The 23866-nt window shown below is 31.2% G+C and overlaps 1 protein-coding gene across 2 annotated transcripts in view; it reads right to left on the bottom strand.

The window, feature by feature from the left end:
• Positions 1 to 10606: 10606 nt before the first annotated feature.
• Positions 10607 to 23866, bottom strand: part of LOC130449350 (LIM domain only protein 3-like) — a 150856-nt gene continuing 137596 nt past the window's right edge. For both annotated transcript variants that reach the window (XM_056787119.1, XM_056787120.1), the window contains 2 exons: positions 21009 to 21150; positions 10607 to 17379 (listed from right to left, as the gene is read on the bottom strand). In XM_056787119.1, coding sequence (XP_056643097.1) covers positions 17203 to 17379; positions 21009 to 21150 — 319 coding nt within the window. In that variant the 3' untranslated portion in view covers positions 10607 to 17202. The remainder of the gene's footprint in view (positions 17380 to 21008; positions 21151 to 23866) is intronic.

Here is a 23866-nt window from a genome sequence, read left to right as displayed (position 1 = left end):
AGCAAGATTGGCAATTTGCGCCCTCTCCGAAAGCTTGGATCAAATATAATCGCCGATTTTTCTCTCAGAGCTAATTATTTTTCGTCAAAGCTATTCGCCTTTACGCTATATACATATTAATCGACTGTTATAATGTTGCGTCTAATAGAGCTAGGGATTTGTATGGAGAAACAACGACCCATCGTTGTTAATAATATGGTGTGACCGTTTTTACTTTTATGGCACTTGAAAAGTTATATCATTCTGTGTACTGTGTATTATGAATAAAAATGTGTGTTGCATACTATTGCCTTTTTGTATTTTTCTCTAATTGCGTAGTATAAATATCAATCGTACGAATTCTATATTTGACAATGGCCAGGATCATAAGTAGCCAATGAAGAGAAAGGTGAGTTATTCAATAAAATTGGGAGAAACGAGATAATGATATTGATCATAATTTATGGATGTAAAATAAAAGATACAGATTACTACCTAGAAACTAAAAATAATTCAACACTATAAAGATCTGTTATCTGTTATATATTTCATAATAAATATGATTATTTTTAATCCTCGCAAAAATACATCAAATATGCCACGACCAAAGTGAAGAACCGTTACTTACAAAAAGCGGCACAATGCTATAATAAACAGCATCAAAAAAACAAAACCTTTTTTCCAATGCTTCACAATCTTTTGGAATCATGAAATACACTCAGCAAGTTGTTTAAGAAAAATATCCAGTGGAAAACGATGATGAACTGAGTGATAAAACATTTGTTTCACCGTTAGTAAATATGTATTTACATAGTCAGGATATAACTCACATTCATGCTAAAAGGTTACAAGAGCCGGATACAATAAGCTCCATTTTCAAAATTTCATACTCGAAAAGATTCTTTCATCAAAAGCTTTATAAGAGAAGCACTTATTAGAACAATGAAAATTGAAAACTTTTGAAAAACAACAAAAAGATGCCTAAAATAAAAAATAAAAAGTCAGGTAGAATTAGTAGAAGATGAATCCCCGTCTAAAAAATAAAATCAAGAACACTAGACAACTTTAGCAGAGAATGATGACAAATTTGATCCATTGATGACATTTCCAGAATGACTGGGGAAAATGAAGGTATTAGTTCAAAATAAAAAAAAGAAACAGTTGTAACGTCTACTAAGGAAAATTCGTCATTCCACTTGAAGATGACGCAGTAGGAGAAAACAAGCCAAAAACAAAAACGAATTATACAGTAGTGGTCTAAGATGAACAAAAAGCAATCTGCAAACCGTGTAAAGGTGTATTCAATTTCGAAGTATTCGAAAATCTACAATAATATTTTTGGAAATGTATACATTTATTAAGTTTTTCTGATAAATTATTTGACAATATGGAAGTACAATTAACTTAACTTTCTTTGATTCTAAAGATTATGGATACACAATTTAGTCTGCATGTAAGTTTGAGAATTATTTCTAATCACGGTTGACCAATAATCGTATTAGTCTTTGTTTATATTCCAGTATCGAACTTAAGGTATAAAGTAATAACAGTTAGTTAGTCAAAGAGTTAATTCCTCAAAAACAAAACAATTCCTGAAACTTTCTATGAATATAAAGTCAACAACTATAAATAAGTTCGAAAACCACGAAAATACCCATAAAGACATAAAGTAAGCGCTAGTCCCTACTTCGAAACTTTGATGGCGCTGTAATCGGAGATAATTGTCAGAGACTGAAGGGGAATTAACTCGACAACAATGTTGACTTTTTATGTAGACAACCCAGCTTGTAAAAACATCACATCTCAGTCTGACCGGAAACAAAGTTTGTTTCGACCGAAGAAGGATTTCTTATTATATTCTCTTAGGAATAGGGATTTGTCTATCTTGGAGTCCCCAAACTAATGTTTTTTGTAGTTGTAAGACGATTAAAAAGTTCATCGAAATACAATGCAGATAAATGATAGATTCTTCTTCAGTTTTGTTTATTGATGTTAAATCCAGGGGAATATAAACTACAACGTTGATGGTCAATAAACATATCGACATAATCGTCAGGAAAAGTACTGAGTACAATAAATTTTCAAAATATAAAAAATACTTATCATTTTTTTGTAGATAACAATGTTCCAAGCAAGACACATAAAAATATTGACAAATATATATTATGGCAACATACAGAGATTTTAATAAAAGTTTAATAACAAACATATTTTTAAGATATATGATTCGAACCAATGAAACAGAAACCGAATCACAAAAAAAGGGGAACTAATGGAAGAGCGAACATTAATGTTACAGAAAAAATCGTAAAATTATTCTTTTTCAACTAAAACTTTGTATTTTCATCTTTATTCTCAATTTCTTGAAAATGAATAAAATGCTTTTCCACACAAATAGTGGTCCAACGCACTCTCCAAAAAAATTATACACAGTATAAAAAATTTTTTTACTGACCAAACACTCATAACTACTTTTACGTTGTCGATCCCTGTGAAGTGGTTTGAAGGTATAAGGAATGGTGAAACACCAGTCATCAATTAGGGCGTGCCATTGCACTGTGAGGAATGAGCTAACTTCTCCAACCAGACGCAATGGAGTACAATGTTACGATAGTATAATCCCATTCATTTCTCTTAACTTAGTACGAAACTCAATTCCGTTTGACGCTTTTCTTGAATGAAGTAACTTTGAAATACATTGTCTAGATGCAGAAGAATCTCTATTTTCTTCCGAAGAATACTGCCACATGTAGCAATTTCTATTTAAAAATCACGTGCTAGAGAATCAATATCAACAATAGTATTCAAAACTCCTTTACATTAACTCACTTCCTTTTCTCTTTTCAATGTTATAGGCTATATTAAATCACGCTCTTGCTAATAGAAGCATCAATAAAGAAGGTTGAAATTTCGAATAAAATCAATTCCATTGTGTGATCAAAATGTAAAGGCTGAAGAATAAGAATTGATTAACATCATTAGATTTCAATGAATATCTTGAAAGGCATGCGAATTACCGTCATGTAACTGAGTTCGAGAGAGGTCAAACTATTCTTTAGAAAGTCAGCTTCTTGAGAAATTAATGAATAGGAGTATAGATAGCACGAAGAAGGCCTACGTGAAGAGCCAGAAGGTGATACTAAATTCAAGGGCCAAGATTGTTGCATAAAAATATTAACTGGTTATGTATCTAATCACAAGGGCAATGTTAACTCAGTGGTTTGTAGAGGATGGAAGAACTCCTTAGATGCCAATTGCTATTGACGTATGAGAATGTTTGGAGTATTGACCTTAATTGGTGTTATTGAAAGAATGGAACATTGAAAAAATCCACCGGCGGGGCTAAGAATGGAATCACAACACTATCACTTAGTGATGAATCTTGATTCTGGCTATATATGCGATGGTCAAGCGAGGAAAAAAATAAACGAGTCGAATGTCATAACACTCAAATTCGAGACATCGAGACATTCAAGAATGAGGGGAACCTCACCTGAACATACTCACTAATCTAAATTTTTAGTAAGATAACGCTCGACCATCCACAATCTATCTTGGACAAAGATATACTCGGATTTATCTATATTTGAGCATATATGGAAGGAATCAAGAAACTTACAGTATTCTCCCCAAATCCTAGCGGTTCTGCAACATAGAATAGAGGTAGTATGCGATGGGGAAAGAATCATGGACCACATTATTAGGAAAATTTCTCTTTTCTACCAGTTTTGTCCATTGAGATCAATACACTTTTGCATGCGTTTGAACCAATTGTCGAAGCATTTTTGCCATTCCAATTGAAGTACGTCCAAAACATGTGATCAATCGTTTTTTTAGATTTGAAAAAACTCGCAATTTGTTTTCAATCTGCTATAATGAGAAGAAATCATTAGATGCCAAATAAGGACTTTATGACGGATGACCCAGCAGCTCGATGTTTTAACTGTTGAAAAACGTTTTTGTTTGAACTGATGTGTGAGGTCGTCTTCTGTGATTGGTTTCCCTAATTTTTTCGAACATTTCTGACAAAAAAAATGCAGGTCTACTATTAAGAATTTACCGTTGTACGTTGCTCTAATTGAACAGTGGCGATATGTCTAATAATTCCGAAATTTTTTTAGAAAACAATTCACATACATAGAAATGAGATATCTATATTCAACAATATTCAAAAATTTCTTTTCCCATGAGGAGGAAAAATGTTATACGTTTTGGACATAATGTGTTTTGAAATTCTATTGATTCATATGTCTGAATTTTCAATATCAGATACAACTTTTAGCGAAAGTCAAACTTATTCGTTATTTATTATAATGAACAGTTAATGAAGATCTACTACAATAAACATTACCATAATAATATAAACTCATATTTATCAATTTCTACTGTGTATCAAATACGTACCTATATTTCATTAACTTCCTTAAACTTGTCATTTATAGAAACACTGCTCGGACAATAAACACAAGTTATCTTGATCTTGAGACGTTATTGTATATACGACCTAATTTGGTCCTTTGACTAAAGTCCCTTGGGTAATGTTTAAAAGGAGAAGCCCATCTCCTTGTCCCTGTCTTTGTTTAATTTCAAATTGCGTTGACTTTACAAACAATTCTGGCTATTGTTATTCTTATCAGATTTATAATTTTATGGGGTATTCCCAACTTGCTCCTGCAGAGATGATAATTAAGTTTCCACTATAAGCGGTGCTGTATCAAAGAGATTACACAACAGAAGTTTCGTTTTGATGAAGGAGAACTTGGAATAAGTAGATATATTTACAATTACGTGTGAGAAAAAAATTTTATTAGACATCTAGATGATTACAAAATCTTACCATCCAATGATGTAAAAAAATTGTTCTCAATGAGTCAAAATGAAATATCTCCCGATTTGCCGGTTCTAAGAACTGGAAGATGAAGCAAAAGATAAGAAATTACGAAAGAAGCTACTAGGAAAACCAAAAAATGAAAAGTTTATGGGAGTGACAGCAAAGGAGTGAAAATGATACTATTTAGGGCAAGCAGGAAAGGGATGGCTATTGAAGATATTTCATAAAACACAAATAAATTATTCTAGTTATTCTAAAAACAATAATCATACTTGAAATTGAAAAATTATTATTGGTATAGGAAAGAGATCACTAATGAGAAAATTAATATCACTATTATAAAAATGTGGGATGCTCTGTATGACAATTTCAAACTAACTTGTGTATTGTAACCAGCCCGGTGCTTCGCTAAATGACTTCCTTTCCAAGTAGGAGTAGGACTTCCTTTCCAATTATTCCTCTCTTTCCTCATTTTCTTAATAAGCACGAAATGGCTCTCTACGTTAAGGTGGTCAGAAGTATTTATTGGTGGGTCTCCAATAGACCAAATAGATCTGATATAAGAAAATTTATAACTGTGTAGGTCCCTTTCCTTTATTTTCCATATCTTCCTAACTAGCTCAAAATGGTCATATCAAAATTTAGGACTCGATGGTCACAGCTTATGTTTTTTTACAAGTTTCGTTCCGAAACCTGAGTTTTAAAAAGTCATAGTACCCCACGCTTTTATAATAGTGACATCAATTTTCTCAACAGTAATTTTATTGTTATGTTATGAATAATTTTTTATTCTGCGTGTTCGTCAGTATTTTCTTGAATTTTCTATCTTAAATATATACAGTTGTGTTGATGGTTGCATCTCGATTTTGTAGGTCTGGGACTGCGCGCATTGCATTGTCGTCAGCCTTTGAAAATTGTGCAAAGTTTAAATTGAATCTGATGGCTCGACTCGACAAGAAGTCAGTTACAAAAATTAATAAAACTAATTTATGTGATCTTGGTAACTATTAGTATGATCGAATTCGAAGTAGCTCATATGTCCTAATGAAAAATAGTTTATACAAAAACTTTAATATCGTGTTGTCGAGAAATTTCTTATACACTTAATTTTCAATTTATGTGTGCTCAACATTTTATTCATTTGTAACGGAGATTTGAATAAAAAACCTCAATGAATGAGTTCCGATCAGTGTAATTTTAACAGCCAGCAAAACAGACGATCCTCCAAACCAAAATTAAAATAACTACATTATTATGGGTCGTCTGTAGAGTTAACGCTAGACAGGAAAGGCTCCGGAGGTAACTAGATAATGTGTGGGCTACAGCTTCAGCTAATGACCAGAGTGTCCGGTGATTTATTCTGCGGCTCAGATTCCGACGGTATCTCCGTTTGACTGTGTTTATACCAGCACTACACAGCACACTTTGATATATTCGAGGGCCTTATTAGGTCTAATTCTGCGTTAACTCAATTACAAGTGTTGGCCAAGGCGTAATTTATGTTTTGAATATACGGCGGCGGCTTCGTTCGATCGCAGCGTCTCTAATTCTTCTCTACTGATATTTCACGTTCAGTTAATTATACTAGAATTATCGAAGGGAAATTAATACGTGTTAAATCGGTATTTACGGTAATCTATTAATGAGTTTAACATTTATCCGTTGATAATAATTGGAGTTGGTTTAGTTTAATCCCTCTCAGGTCCTACTATCATAAATAATAATTGAATATACATTTTTGTAATGTGATGTATATTTACTGGCAAATTCCACTACATCTATTTTGATTGATGTGTACACATCGAAGGATTAATTGAACAAAAGGTGAACATTCGATATTATTAATTATAGTAATGAATATTATTGACATCCAACTTAGATATTCTGGATTAGCTACCTACATCAACTGCCAACTGTCACTTCAATTTATTCACTCCTAGACATTGATACAATCAGTGTATCATATACAAGGAGGAAATATAAATAGATTTATAAATACTTTCTCTTTTTAATAATATTTTCAATAATAAATTATTATTATTGTTATTATTACCAACCTCCTGAGGTAGTTAAGATTATATAAGACTATCTGCTACTTATCCGTCAATTAACTTCGAGTTGACGAAGTAGTGATATATCATTTTTAATAAAAGAGGCATCGGAGAAAATTTTAAAATCAATTAATCAATCAATATCAATGCTGTATTCAACGCATGTAATAAAAATCTAAATAAGTCTTTCCCTAATCGTGTGCAATTTGTTCAAATTGAATGTCTCTTTTCTCATTGAATTTTTATATTCATAGTTATATTTACAAGTTTAATAGGATTTAAGACTCGCTAAAAAATATAATGGAGAAACTAAAATTTACTCTTCTAGATAATCTAGATACTGAATATACTGTTTACTCAACCACTACTTTTACTAATTGTGAGTGTTGGTGTAGTGGTGTTGTAAACAGTGTATTCAGTATGAATATCGCCAACGGTTTCAGAAATTCCAGCTTAGACACTTCTAGATCCTGCAAATTTAAGCCCAGTCGAAGCACGGTTCAAGCTCAACCCAAAGAGGCTCGCAACATTTCTTGTAAATCGACGCAATATATTTTGGTCAATGTTTGTCAATGTTTTGGGTATGAAGCACGTCAATGATATCATAAGACCTAGATCTTTTGCCCAAAAAAATGTTGAGGAAAGATCGTGAAAGAGATGCTTAACAATGTAACAGAGGACCCTACATTCGTCAAAGCCATCAGTATTGGTAACGAGCCGTGGGTTATGAATGTGACGTCGAAACTGCGAATGGCGCTACAAAAATGAGCCACGTCAAAGTCGGTCAAAAATCAAGGTGATACTCATGGTTTCGTTATATTATAGGAGAATGGTACATCACGAAGTCATTCCTGAGGTTCACAAATGGAGTATTACTTCGTCGTTCTAAGGCGCCTATGAGAAGCAATTCGTTAAAAACACCGGATTTATGGGCAGATAATTCATGGGTTTTTCATAACTCTAGAAGACGTCACAGTTCAGCATGATTAAGACCATAATCCATATCGATATCCATAAAACTAGAGTCATAGTTTAGCCACCGCGTAGTTCGATAATCAGCTTATCATCTTTATAGACCGAGAGTGACCCAAATTAAAACAATAACGTTAACCAGCTATTGTACAGCAAAATTCGTTCTAGCACATTCTATAATGAATCCAGTAAGTATACGAGTACACTAACTCATTTAAATTGAAGTTCAGGAATGTATGTTTATTGCTAGTCTGTTGTGACTGTCATGGTGAAAGTAGTATCATCGTAAAATTAGAAACAGAAATAAGATGATACCGCGCCTGCACAGTTTGTAGTGACTTTTATCTAGCCTTACTTCAAATATAAAACTACTGTCAATAAAGTCAGTGTTCATCCAGTTTCACTATTGTGTTTGTATACACGTTAATATAGTCAGAGGTTCACCCTTTTGACTGGTAATAATTACAATAATCAAATATGAAGGTTGAAATGAGCCAACGTAACCATATGTAATGTAAATTAATTTCACATTTGATTGAGTTTCAAAAGCGGATCTTCTTAGCTCCTTCCAAAATATTCTCAGCCTTCTTGCTGATAAAATTGAGGAAGTCATGGTATAACAAACTCAGAGGTCCCAAAAGTAGCAAGCTCGATCAGCGGAATTATCAACGTTAAATTTCCTCACTAGATGGAAATGTATGTATAGATTCAACAACGACACCTGAGAGTATTGACTTGCAAACAAGATTTATTCACGAGTTTAGTTCAGCTCGAAACAGTACCATAAAACGTTTCTAATATAATGCTTGATTGGCAATTTAGAAATGCAAGAAAAGCAACTACTCATCGACACACCATCTTTAGGGAATATATTAGAATGAGTCTACTATTATCGGTTAAAAGAAATCTTTATATATTTACTGAGCAGATACTTAATTAGGTTGCAGTTGATCAGTTCTTAAAAGTTGCCTACAATCTTCCGGAAATGATCATTCTGACGGAATAAAGGCAAATCAAAAAAAGTATATTTCGACAGAGAATGTAAAAAATAAAGTTGGTGTAACTTCTAATGTGGTACGATATTCAGAATTCAACAAGATGGCGCACCTGTTTAATACACGGGACTTGATATACAGTAACTCGACTTTCTATTTTCGGGATGGTGAATAAATAGAAGGGGGACCTCCTGAATAATCACGTCCTTCGAACTTTATAATGTATTTAAAACGATAATTTTGGGGAGCTATAAACACAAACAAAAAAATAATGTATAATGAAGACAAATTTGGCGAATTTAGTTGGTGGATAACATAAAAATTTTGATTACTTATGGTTTACTTAATTGAAGATTAATAAAATTCAATAAGACAGTTATGTACAACATTACACACCCAGTACAATAGAGGCAGTCGTAAAAGATGGTCGTGTGTGTTTCGTTCATGTGTTTCTGTCTGTATTGAATATTTTTTTTTTTTGATTTGACTTGTTTTTTAATTTTTGTTTCGGTCCGACATCATATAGAAGGGCTAGTCTTCGCTACTACATATGTTGTTTTACTAAACTTGACCTTGTGTATTTACCAGTGATATTTATTTACTTTTTACACTAACTAAACAACTTTTCATTCATTGACATTTAGTTAGTATTGAATTTTACTTTAATATGCCTGAATTTAATTGTGATTCTTGTCAAAAGACCGTCTTAGAAAAGGAGAAATATATACTCCGCTGTAGTAGGGTAGTTTTTGTATAAGTTGTACATTGGACTAGACAAGACCGACAAAGGTGCTCTAATATCAAAAGTAGTTTTAGCAGAGCTTCGCAGTACGATTGATAACATCAAAAATTAATACTCATCTGGAACTAAAATCAAAAATGTTTTCGAGTCTGCCCGATTGCACATTAAATCACCTTACCACTTTCATTAATATTTCATTTCACAATGACACTTTTTCTAATTGCCTGACACAGAAACTGGCCTTCCCGATCGGTCATTACCTTCGAAGGAGAATTTACCTCATCTGAAGCTTGCAGTCCAATTTTTCACGGTCGCATACGAAGAACATTGATCACGAAGAATATTAAGCATATCTTGGTAGATCTGCTTACCTCTTAACCCTTTAAATACAGGTACTTGATGGTACTTTGGTGGACATATTTTTTCTTTTAATTTATTGCGTAACTCTGGTTTACTTTTTGACGTCAAACTTTACACTGACACTTCTAGTAAGTTATTGTTCGTTGCTATGGTAACACAATATTTTGTTTATGCGTGGAACTGGTCTAGGCTAACTAGATATCAATACATCCTCGTATATGCTAATTATTACCAATTACTATTTCCTATGGTTTTGTTACTCATTGTGGTTTTTTTCTGTATATTGAAATTTTATTTTATTTGTTTTATCGTTATTTAGTTATTTTTGTTTGTTTTTTAGTGTTTACAAGGTTTTGTCTACAAATTGTAACAATTTTTTGACAATAAAGCAATTTTCTCTTTCTCTAAAATTAGCGTTTTAACCATCGCTCTAAATTGGCATACCCAGTACACATTATTATTATATGTAAAAAATCGCGACTAGGATTAAACTATCACATTTATTCCAACTCATACCCATTATTTTTAGTTCATCTTACAATTCTGTAGGTTTAGGACGTAGTGGGTATCACTTAGTAACCGTCCATCCTGATTATCTAGATACCTTATTGGAGATTATTCACTTTCACCCACGTTCCCCTAATGATTATTGGTAATGGATAGGAAGACACTTGTATCTTTGGATATAATTTATTTATCATTACCTTTGGTAATTCATTTGGTATAATATTGTGTACATTTTTAATTTTGTACTGCAAATGAAAATAAAAATATATTGGCACTTTTTTGAAATACAATAAACAGTAATGTAAAATAGTTCAATAACTTATAATGAACAAAATAGGCAGTTTTATCTACTTTTAATAACTAAGACAATTTTTAAGTAATATATAAGAAAATACATATGGATATTTATAATTACGAGCGGAGTCAGATTTTCACTCAACTCATCTACCGATTCTTCCATTATTCTTTTATTAACCAATCAATTGCAATTACAGTGGTTGTCAGTGTATAATTTTCATAATAAGTAGGTTTTGTTTGTATATTGATTGTTATATTAGTCAGCATATAAAAATATAATTTCGAGGTTCCAAGTATTAAACAAATTTAGTCATAAAGATGGGATTCTTATTAATTTTGAAAAAAACTGGAGTAACTAAATTTAAAAAAAATCCCGAAAGATAAGTATAAATATCTTAGATTCATTATAACTTGAATACATTCATTTAAAATCTGAAATTGAACAATACACATGTTTCTAAAATAAGAGAATTTCGATGTTTTGTGATACGTAAACAGTAGAATCATAATTAGAAGCAAAAAACACTTAATTTGTAGTTAGAGTACAGAAAAAATTCAAGATATGTGGATTGCTACTTACGTTTTGTGAATGGGAATATCTTGTTGTCTTATTGTCTATTTTAGTTGTTTACAGATACTGCAGAAACATTCATCTTTGTCAAAAAATTAAATTATACATTTTCGTGCGATGATTTTCAATGACATTCGACGTGGATTGATCCAACAGCAGGATGTATCAGGTCACCCAAAATCAACTGTTGTGCCACAAAACATCGATGCTATGCGTAAACTGTGATTTTTAGGCATACTTGGGCAGTAGTTCCGCTCGCATACATTGATAATTTCATAAACAATTGACTAAAAGTTTGTTCGCGTTGGACACTGCATAATTTGACAATTGTTCAAAAAAAGCCATGTCGATTTGTGCAAAGAAATTCTTCACTAGGACAATGCGAGCTCTTACACATCAGTTCAAACAAAAATGTTTTCAAGCAATCAAGACGTTGAATTGTTTGGCACCCAATTATTTCTCCGTAGATCAAAAATAAAATGCTAGGTCAACGTTTTTCTATACACAGTTGATGCGTTTAAAGCACATGTTTTGAAGTTACATCAATCCGAATGGAAAAAATGCTTCGACAATTGGTTCTAACGCGTGCAAAAGTGTATTGATCTAAAGGAAAATATTTTGAAATATAATATAGCCATATCCAGTTATAAATATTTGTTTTTATTTGTGTATCTATAAACTTAAGTAGTCACCATCGTATAATCCCACAATTGATAATAATATGTAAAGTTGGTCTAGCGCGTTTAAAAGGAATTAGCAACCAATAGGTTGTAAAGATGCTGTAAATTGGTTGTAGAAAAATTCAAATAACCTCAACTGGCAGCGCTTAACCTCACACAGAACTGAGCTTTATTGGAGTTGTCTCCATACTCAATCAATTGTGTGTATGTGTGTAAGGTATTATGCAGGAATATACCATCCGAATAAGGAGGAAAGATCCTCTGATTGCCAAGTGATGACACTATTGGCAGTTATCTTCAAGCATACTAGAGGTCGGTCGTCGCCTTCGCCAAGATATATCCACTGACAGTTATCTGTTGCACCACGTTAACAGAATAACAAGAAAATAGTATTCTATAAAGGCCTCTACAGCTTATACTCAAAAGTAATATCCCATTTACGATATTGCTTTAACCAAATTTATTATCAGAAGAGATCAAAGAAATATAAATAAAATGTCCTTAATTCACATGAATTTACAGGTATTAGCAATTAAAGGGCAAAATCCAATATCGAAACAGCGATAACTGATACCGAGGATTCCATTGCACTTATGTAAAAATCTTGCGATGGTGAACAATACGGAATATTAGAAGAGGCCCCTTCCTAAGCTCACCGATTGTTAATGGAAGAACAAAGATCGTAAATGATTAGCCACCACCAATATTTTCCTTTCCAGCCATAACTCCCAAAGAAGAAAAGATAACGTATGCGTTGGAACTCTGGATTATCTAAGTTTATAGTAATACGTTTTAATTTCCTACTTATATATCTGGATTGCCTCCATTCATCTCTCTTCATCATCTAATATTTTGAAAGGCAATTTGAATTGTGGAATAGTTCTAAATTTTTACATAATTCTCGTGGAAATACAATCTTAATAAAAACTACACACTGACATTTAATCACGGCTGTGTGAATAACTATTTTGTCCTCTTTGGTACATTAATCAAAGGTAAATATTGGTACAAGAATATTTCATATACTGAATTTACATTACTATGTCATGTCAATAAATTAGTTATATGTGAATTTTAAATCGATATAAGTATTAAACAAAATTGTCATTTTCATTGAGAATATCATTAATTTAATAGTTATTCTTTGGTTATTGGGAAATTGGAATGAATTATTTTTATTGGTACCAAGAAAATCATGCAATTATCAAACTGTATATTCTGGCTTCAGTTTAAACAGTATCTATGATTTTGAATAAATCATTTTTTTGTGAGGATTTAATATAGGTATTTTAAAAATAAAATTTAATACTAACATCCTGTTTTCTGAAATGATATATAACTTGACCAATTTGTGAAATTATTTTTTCAATGCTGATAAAAATATTTTTTAAAATAGTCCGTACCTACATCAACATATAAATTTTAATGTCATTAATCAATCAAGTTATTTCTATAGAAAATAGTAACAAAAAATTTTATTTTCTGCTCCATTCAAAATAAAATTTCATAGGATCGTTTCGAAAATAGGATGCCGTTCCGTTTTATAATTTCAACTCGATATATAAGTATAATTCGTTCCAAGATATTTCTTTTTATTTGCAATAAACATTAGTTACCTGTAATAATCCCTGAGGAAGTGGTTGGTAATCCAAAATAAATAGTAAAGCGAAGTATAAGTACTACTAGAATACTTATCATAAAATATAATATGAAAATAATTATTTTTACCTAGAAACTATTAATTTCAAACAATAATTTCAGTATACGAGGTCGGGAAAAATGGTTGGAGCTTCGAATTTGCTGCCTAGTTATAAAAAAGTGTCTCAAATACATTTTTTTGTATAGTTTGTATACTATCTCATTGTGTTCGCAGATTTTCTGCTGTGTCTCATTTTCCAGATGTGACGTCAACAGTTAATATTTTAAATGCATCATCCTATATTTATACTTTTTTCAGTAGATATGATGCTAAATTTACTGACATCAGGTTTAGTGCGACTTACGTATTATGGTTGAACATCAAGTCAACTGCTAGTCTAATATTAATCTCTTAAGTAATTATCGCAGGCACACTAAAATATTTATCAATTTTAAAGTTTGTGTCAAATTACATTTATTCCGAATTTATCCTTGTAAAAACGTACGTTCGAATAACAAAATTGAATTTGAAACTACAGTTTGTTTTATTTACCACAATTTACATGATATCTGAAATGATTACACTATTAATGATATCGAAACTAAGTAACTAAGTGAAGATGGAAGATTTACTTTTATTGTTGATTTTTGGCTATGAAGATAGAGAAATCGTGGAAGAAGTCGCCGATTTGTTTAATGATACATATCCTGACAGAATTTCACGTATTTCGAAATCTACATTGTGTTGAAACTTGAGGAAATTTAATGAAAATGTGCAATGTGAAATATACTTACAGTTGTGGATGAATAAGAACAGTTACAAATCAATATAATGAGCCCTATGCAATTCAAAGTCTGCAGCAAAAGCTTAAAGATTCAATATAAAAACTTATATCAAATATGGATCGTAGTGAAAGATCTGTAAAAAGGTTACTTGAAGGATACTTAATGTGCAATTATACCAAGTATTGAATGAAGATGATCCTGTGAAGCGATTGAAGTTTTACGAAGCAATTATGAATCAATTTGATGCGAACAATACATTTATGGATAACGTCTTTGGAAATCAACATAATTACCGCTATTGAACCGATAATATCAGCATTGGATGGAAGATCGTTATATATAATATACACGTTTGGTGTAAAATAGAGGAATAATAATTGGATCCTTTTTCATGAGGGACACAATAAAATGGTGATAGATATTTACAACTCTTACGAGATCAGTACAAAATCTAACCCGATGGTACGCCACCTCATTATGCTGCTAGGGTTGGACAATACCTGAACATTGTATTTCCGCAGAGATTGGTAAAAAGAGGTTATAACACCTGAAATGATTCAAAATTACAAACGTCCCTTCAAACAACTATTATAAATAGAAAATATGAATTTTGAATTTTTGTTTATTCAGTATTAAATGAAGATTTCACCTTATCATTGAATTTGTTATTGTTAAATCGTAATCCATAAATCAGAAACCCACTAAGCCTTTTATAACTCTAGCTTATAACTCAGCAATATCATATTTACTCAAAAAAATTACAAATACAGGGTAATGTATGTAAATTGTTACCAGATGACATCATATCTTAAAAATATATCTGAAAGAGATAATCTATAAAAAAAATTGTTTGGGACAATTTTGATAAAAGTCCTCATTAAGCCTCAAATTCGATGTTCCGCCTATTTTTACCAAACCCGGTATAATTAGGTGATTAATCGATATAAAATACAATAAAAGATGCAAAAATGAAATGAGAAAGGTGTAGAAGAATTTGAAAAGAATGTTATATATGTTATACCAAGAGCAAAAGTTCATGATGATGAGTTCATCCATGATTCTCTCACAGATCTAGTTTTAACACTTTGAGAATAATTAAAGTTAATAGGCGCACAGTTCAAGGATATACTTAATAGACATGAAAAAGTATAGAATTGAAAATTTTTCCCATCTTTATTGGACATGGGTTTACACGCATGATATTCGAAATATATTTGTTTAAAGAATGTCGAACAGAATAATTATAAAAAAGAAAAAAACTTATCAAGATGTGTAGATGGAATAAAAGAAAGATGGATTCTAAATGCATTGAAGATTCAAGTTTGAGCTACCATTAGAATAACAAGGCTTAATTTTCTGAAAATTAGTTTCAATTCTTACGAATATTTCGGAAACGCACATCAACACACTTAATAGAAAACCAAACAGAAAAGATTATAAAAAATAAATTCAAGTAAGTATACTTGTGGAGTAATGACATGAATTTTGCGGAAAGCTACAATTTTGCTTATCTTGTAATGATATTAGCAACGTTTGATATTGAAAATAGTAGATACTTTTGTGATATTACGAATGATACTTTGTGATTGTGACTGCGTCCATACTCTGTAAAATCCACGTGGGTTAACTGCAAACGTTGCAGAATTGGTGAGAAATGCGTCAGTAAATATTTCCATTGAAAGAAATGAAGATTCTTACCTAATTAGAAATGTTGCTGTGAACTACTTGGTTATCAACGTAGATTAATTTAAGTAAAAATTAAATAAATATGAGATGGATGGGATACAATTCAATAATTTTATGTTGGAATATTTACTTTACAATACGACTCTATTGTTTACAATTCACGGATTTCAGAGATTATTGTCGATTCGCATTTAGTCAAGACGAAAAATCTTGAAACGAACTATGAAACTCAGTATTGTATTAGTATATTGATGAAAACATTTTCTTAAAGTTATTCCATACATTGATTTTCCTGTTTGAAATACTATTTCAATAGATAAAGTGATTTTCATTTGAGATATGAATTTTCAGTGTTATGGCAAGAATAATCAATCAAATCTTGTATACAAAAAAAGCGAGTTTCTAGAGACTGTTGGACAATATACAAAGCGAAATTGGTGCATTCACTGATTTATTGAATGTTTTTATTGAAGGAACTAGTTATCAATAGTGGAATGTCTGAAAACTCTAACACATGATATTGCACATCTTTTAATAGTGGTATACATTTTGAGCATTAATTTACAACCTATTTTACTATATACAGTCTATGACAAATACGGAAGAATTGGATGAGCATTTTCTACTCTTAGTTCTGCCAATATACTTTACACCTATTTTTTAAGGGATACTTCATTTCTCTCAAAATTAATTCAATCTGGCATCGTCTTATTTTATATGCCAGGTTGATATATTCTTTCTTCTAAAAATTCGACCAATTTACTTACGACCAATTGATCCCAATCCCCAAGAATTTATTTCCGGAACTGCCTGTAAATAAATCTGCTAAAAAGGAAGGAATGGGAGTCCCATTGCAAAGACTGAAGCTTGCTTATAAATTTGATTTTCAGAAGTATCTGTGCTTCCGTCATTTTGGTTCTTGTTGTATTATTTTTTATTAAATTCTTGCTGTGGCTACAATATTTTCTACATGAAAAGAAGGAAAACCATTTCGATAGATTTATTTTCACATTATTATTCGAGAGACTTGATATCTGTTCATCCAATTCTTTTTTAAACAAAGTAACAACAAATTAAAAAGTTAAATCACAGTAACTAATACTTTCTTCAGCTAGCAGCTCCTAATGAGAGCGATCCGCTTTTTAAATGGCCAACATTTTGAAAATTTTGATTTGCTATTGAGCTGGGTGGGGGTTGACCAGATCCCATATTGTTGTTTAAATCTCCATTTGATGATGGTACAAGCGGGCGATGGCCATTAATAAGATGATTAGGAAGAGATACCTAGAACAAAAACAGAAAATCATCGTATTTAAATTTGGCGGGCAATCAAATGATATATTCAGAATTATTAGCCCCATATATCTAAATATAATTACTATGTTTAACTTGAACATAGAAATCAATGGACACCTTTTTGAAAAATATTATTTCAGTTTAAAATACATATCCATACATAATAATGTTAACCAGTGTGGTATATCTCTGAAAATAATTAAAATATGTATTTCAAATAACTGCAACTAGCTTCAACGGCTACGTGCCAATATTTCGCAACATGGTATAGCCCCTGACGTTACATGTGTCGGCAACAATAGTTAAATAGTTAGGTTTACTTAAAATGTAGTCGAAAATCCAAACGCTCTTGCCGCCCGAATCCCATGGTTATTTCAGAAGATAGGAAACCGAAGTTGTGTGAGATAGCGACAGATTTGAGAATAGGAGGTAGTTTATTAACTATTTTGCATAAACATTTGTCTATGAAAAAGCTATGCCTGGAACGAGGGTGATGGTTGCTCAACGTTGATCAAAAACAAGGACTAAATGACAATTCCTGGCGCTGTTTGATCGGTTTATGGGGAATAAACTATAACTACTCTTAAATTAAAATTATTGCCAATTTCAGGGGCAACCGATGAATTTTAAACCTTCATGGAGGAATTTTTATACATACATGGTGTGTACCAGGTGTCTTACGAAAGCATATAATATGTGATCATATCAATCAAATATAATAAAACAATGTTCCAGAAACTTGGTAGAATAAAAACTCTTTCCATCGTATCGAAGACTGTCATTCATTGATATGAAAAGCAGACTGAGAAATTCGAGGGCTTGAATAAAGAGGAAATACAGAAAAAATGGAAATAACCAGCTTAAATAGAAGCATAGTATGAATAATAGAAGTTAACAAATATATAATTTAATAAGAGCAATGGAAGGATTGATAGATGCAAAAATTAGCACCAAATTTAGGAAGAATAAATAGATGTACACCTCATCGAAATGAAATCATCAAGAGAATTGGAATGACTGAAATTATTTTAATGAAAATATTTGAAATTATTAGTATCAAATCTTTAATGCAAAATTTGTTAGTTTGAAGAGTTTCACCTGCAACCTTTAGATTGAGCTGAAGATTAGAAGCCCTCAATATCCAAAAAAGCGTTGAATGGCTTCAGGTTGTTGAATAACTATGTGCAAACATTTGAGTACTTGAATAACAGAGATGAAAACAACTTTTAGTACTATGCATTGTAATTCAGTTTACGAGATCTTTGAAGTAGAACTACACAAAAAAGATAAGAAAAGCAGTACAGTAATAAATTTCATCTGTGTAAAATGCACAATGTATATTCTTTTTATTGACATATTTGAGACAAAGGTATTGAGTTTGTGAAACGATGACGACTTTTATCATTTAAAATACTTGGATCAATATCTCAGTTACTAACAACTGAGTGAGCATGTTAATAAGCAAAATGATTACTAGAACAACGAAAAACTGCAATTTTTTGAGAAAGGTACCTGAAGGAAGTATCTGAAGGAAGTAAAAGTTTGAGTTAGTTTTCGTAGGAATTTTCTTGGACTTCCATTCATTCAAGCAAATCTAGCTGACGAGCTCCACTTAAATTTACTTCAAGAAATAATAGACCCTATAATAACAGCTAGTTCAGAAAATCAAATTAATGTGACTGGCTGCCTCGAGATTTGAGTAGGAGATTAAACAATATAGGGAGCGAAATATAGAGAGTGGCACGTTTTCGAATTGACACCCTACATATAATTTTTCATTCGATTATGTTAATCATAATATTTTAAACAACAATTTGAAGTAGTACGGTTTCAGAGAAACACCTCTGTATGGTTCAAGTCATACATTACCAACAGAAGTCAGCTTATAAGGGTTGATACAACGATGTCTTCTTGCAAGCCAATAGAATGTGGAGTTCTCCACGGTAAGTACTAGTCCCTATTTTGTTAATTCTATTTATAAACGACATCGTCTATCTAGACATTAGAGGTAAAATATGTCTAGTTTCAGACGACATTAGTGCGATTCTAATACCTCGCCGTTTCTAAAAGCAAAGTTGTATTATATAAAAATACATTATAACATTTTTTATTAAATCACCCCACCATTCACGACGTCGTTGAATCTGTAAAATTCTTATGGCATGTTGTGGACAATTCCTTGAAATGGGACTTACATATTGCCGCCTTATCTAAAAAATTAAGTTCCTCCTGTTTTGCGCTGAGATCAGTTTCCAAAGAACTTAACTAATCCATCTCCTTAATAGTCTATTATGCCCTTATTTAGTCGCATATCCGATATGCCCTCCCCTTCAGAGGTACGTGTGGTGCAATTCATGAGCGAATCTTCAAACTACAAAAGAGAGCTTTTAGATATTTACTCGGACTAAACAGCAGGGCTCACTGCAGGGACTTCTTTAAAAGATTAGAAATTGTGACTCTTCCTTTCCTAGTCATCTTTGAATCCGTTTGCCTAATCCGTAGACACGCTTCTCCAATTTAAGAAAGGTCGTTGCACGGCTATCCACTTAGGAACGCGGAGCACTACCTTTACCTACCTACTCCACGTTACGAATTAGTTAAGGGCTCAATATTTTACAATCCAAAAGAATGCACCATCACTTGCCAATTGAAATCAAATCGATATAATCTTTTCCCGCATTCTGCAATAATTTGAAGGCAAATTTACTAGAAATTGCCTTCTACTCTGTAAACGACTTCTATTCTAATAATAATATTTAATTGCAAACATGCTGCATACTGGTTTAATTTTTGCTATGGACTTATATACTAATTATTACTTATGACTATTATCTATAATTTGGGAGAGTAGTTAGTAATTAGTTAGTAGTTAGTAATTTTTATGATTTATTTTTTGTTTTTACAAGCTTTTGTCTACAAATTGTAACAATGTTATGACAATAAAGCATCTCTCTCTCATACTATTCTTTCTCTTAATGAAGAAAGTTCAGCACGGAATATTTACACCATGAGCTTGATGAAAATTTTGATATCGCTGATTTTTCTTGGAAGTACGCTCAAAGCAAGGATTCTGAAACTACAGTAGGTCTTTGTTTCGCACCATGACTCCACCAGATAGGTTGTCTCATCAAAAAAATGATCAAAAAAAAAAATAAGGGAAATTGCCTAGTTTGCAAATATGTTTGATACTAAAAGATCAACGAAAAGATAAATAAATTAATGAAATATTTAACGATCACTTCATTTGCACACATATTTATAGAAAAATGTCAAGCGGAAAACATTTTACTATAGCAAATGGTGACAGAATCGTTTGAACAGACATGTAAAAGTAAATTTTTCAGCAAAATAATATCTTTAATTCATTTATTACCAAAGTTATAATTGGTAATACGTATAATAAAAGGAAATAAATGTAAAAATCCAATCAAAGATAGTTACTGTTAAAAAGACGACCAAGAAGTTTTCTTCTACGTTTTGTATCTTTTAATTTATTAATTTTATCAAATAATTCAAGTTGATTTCATCACAATTCTTTGATACTTAGAATTTTCCTTATATATTATTCAATAAAATAATATTGAGCACAAAAAATTTGAGTAATATCTAATACTTACCGGAGGTATAGAAGTTTGTCGTTTAAGATGAGATAAGGGCGGGGGATTGTAAGCCATATTTGCAAAAACTAGTCGCTCTTCATAATCATACTCGCAAAGGATTTTATTCTCACATAAATAAAATCGATCTCCAACACAAAATCTGAAATGAAAAAAAAAAATGTTTAAGTTTGGATAAACTGAACTGGATATAATTATCTCTCAATTTATTGTATACATTTTTCTCAACATTCAATCTCAAGCGGAAAATCTCGAATTTGTTAAATTAATTCTAATTATTCGACCACTAATTGTTGACAATTCATAAAGAAGGAGCTGATACAATAGTCGAAAGAAATTTGTATTTAAAATGTTTTTTGTTCTTTGGACTGAAATAGAGCGATCCTCTTTGGAAAATGTTTTTAGTAAATATGTGGATGCAGTAAAAAAATTGGTTTACAAGTAAATAAAGAGAAAACAAAATACAAAGAGTCACAGATGAAAGCAAAAATACAAAATGGATAACAACTTGAAAAGAATATAACTTTTAAAATGTTGATCAATTTTATTAACTGAGTAACCATAATATTTACAGACAAAGAATTGTGAAAGGCATCAAAATATTTTTTCAAAATAGTGATCATATTGAAAGAATAATTAAAAGGTCTCAAGAAACTTTTGCATAATGTATTGAGGCAATTCGATGAACGAACTATAAAATTCATATTAATAGATTAAGGTTGCTCAAAACAAAAAGCAAATTGTTACTTCCGATATACAGAGTGATTGATTAGTGTGATGAAGTTTAGTGTCTAATTTGTTCTTTGAGTTATCAATTTGAAAATTTGAGAGTCTTCATATTTCAAAATTATTTACAATCTTACAGACTGTTCTAGAATGCCGTGTCATATCAAAGTTAAATGTTTTTAAAAACACCCTATATTTTATTGCTGACTTGACTTTCTCGTTACAATAATATAGAGTTGTGATGTATTCTACGGAATCTTTAAAAAGTTGTAACCAATTTTCCATAAGAATCATAACAAGTTCAATACCTTGTACAATGTAAGAGAAATTCAAGAATGAACATCTGTTGCGGCCATAACATTCGAATAGTAGTAAATAATCTGGAAAGTTAATTATTTGGTTAATCAAATACTGATTATTTTCTCGGTGTTTTCAAGTGAATCACCCGATATTTTATGTGAATATCAAAAAGTACTACCAACATACTTTTTATGAAACATTTTCTATTATCCTATTACCTAGAATTATTACTTCTTGAGATATTTACAAATGTTTGGATGTAAAGGTATGCACATAAACAGAAGTTACGTGTCTACTAAGTTAAAATATACCACCTATATCTCAAACGAGCTGAAAATACAGAAAAAACGGAAAAACCGCTATAAGTGAATATATCAAAGGGATGTTGAATCCTAACACCTGGCGAATATCTAAGGATAAAGTGAAATTAATTAGTTATTAAAAAACCATCATCATTATCAAGATATTAATAGGATGTTTGAGAAAATCCCAATAACATCCCAAGATTATTCAATTGTTTGGAAACCATATTTACCATCAAATGAAAGACTGCAGTTTTTTTTAACATATTAGGGATCAACAGGAACAACATTCTAGTAAAAAACATTCAGTTTTTTGATAATTCTGAGTTTATGCTAAATGAAGAAGTGAATCGACAAGTTTGTGGATAGTGGATAGATAAGAGTTCAGGCTGGATAAAGAAAGATTATAGTCATATACCAGAGATAGTGAAAGTTTTGAAAGTTATTTTGATAAATACCGTATTTGAAATTTTTGCAACAAAAATTCTTTTCGAAATGAACTCATATGTTTTCGCACCTTCTATATGACATGAAGCATGAACCGACCCTCTCCGGCTATAATGGAATTCAAAAATTCGTCAAAAGCGTGACACGTTTCATATACGTTTGATATACTGCGGAATTCGTTTGATTTTTATTTTTATATAGGTTTTTATCATAACAGGCGATTTGTTTACATTGTTTCATGAACTAATTTCTAGAGAGGTCTATTTATTTAATTGTTTTGTTTCTTTATTTCCTAGAATTTTTCAGAAGTTCGTTTTGTGTATATAAACGAGTTAGTTTAGTTCATAATAAATATTTATAGTTACAAGATCGAAATAGAAAAGTAACCGAAAAAAATTTGAATAAATTAAATAAGTTAGTAAATAGTTAAGTATAGTGTAATGTGTTTCAATAAATTAAATAAATAAAAGACAGTGTGTATAAATCCACCCCACAGATAGTGATAGAGTAAATAAATAAAAAAACATATATAGTTTCAAGCAGATGGATATGCAGAAGAGAAACTATTGAATAACCACCTTATTATCATATAATAATTTGAGGGAGAGGTCTAAAGCAAATATTTTATTACTAATTTCTAGCGTGTATGGAATATTGCAAAATAATCAATGGATAACACGAATGAGCATTTGTAATTGGGAGGAATATAAATATTTTCTATAAGGCAGCTATATACAATTTCACACATCCTATGAAACTAGCTTTAAAGTTGATTTTTCGTCGTATTTTTATAATTATTATCTTCAGCTAGCAGCATATACCGATGTAATATATACATATTCCAAATATAATTTCAAAATGCAGTATTTGCAGGAAAAAAGCATCACAGCTAACATTTACCCTAACTCAAAAAATCCTTTATCAAATCAAATATTGAGAAAACCCTGAAATAAAATGATACAGAAATACCCAATATTAATTGTCCAATAAAGTCGATTGTTTATAATTCAAAAACCTCTACAAAATACCAAAATTTTATTCAGTACATTTGGAACTAAAACACATAATCATTTTATTGGCACA

The sequence above is a fragment of the Diorhabda sublineata genome, chromosome 10 (assembly GCF_026230105.1).
Source record: "Diorhabda sublineata isolate icDioSubl1.1 chromosome 10, icDioSubl1.1, whole genome shotgun sequence".
Taxonomy (NCBI): domain Eukaryota; kingdom Metazoa; phylum Arthropoda; class Insecta; order Coleoptera; family Chrysomelidae; genus Diorhabda; species Diorhabda sublineata.
Note: the sequence above shows the minus strand (reverse complement) of the source record. Positions and strands in the feature narration are given on the sequence as shown.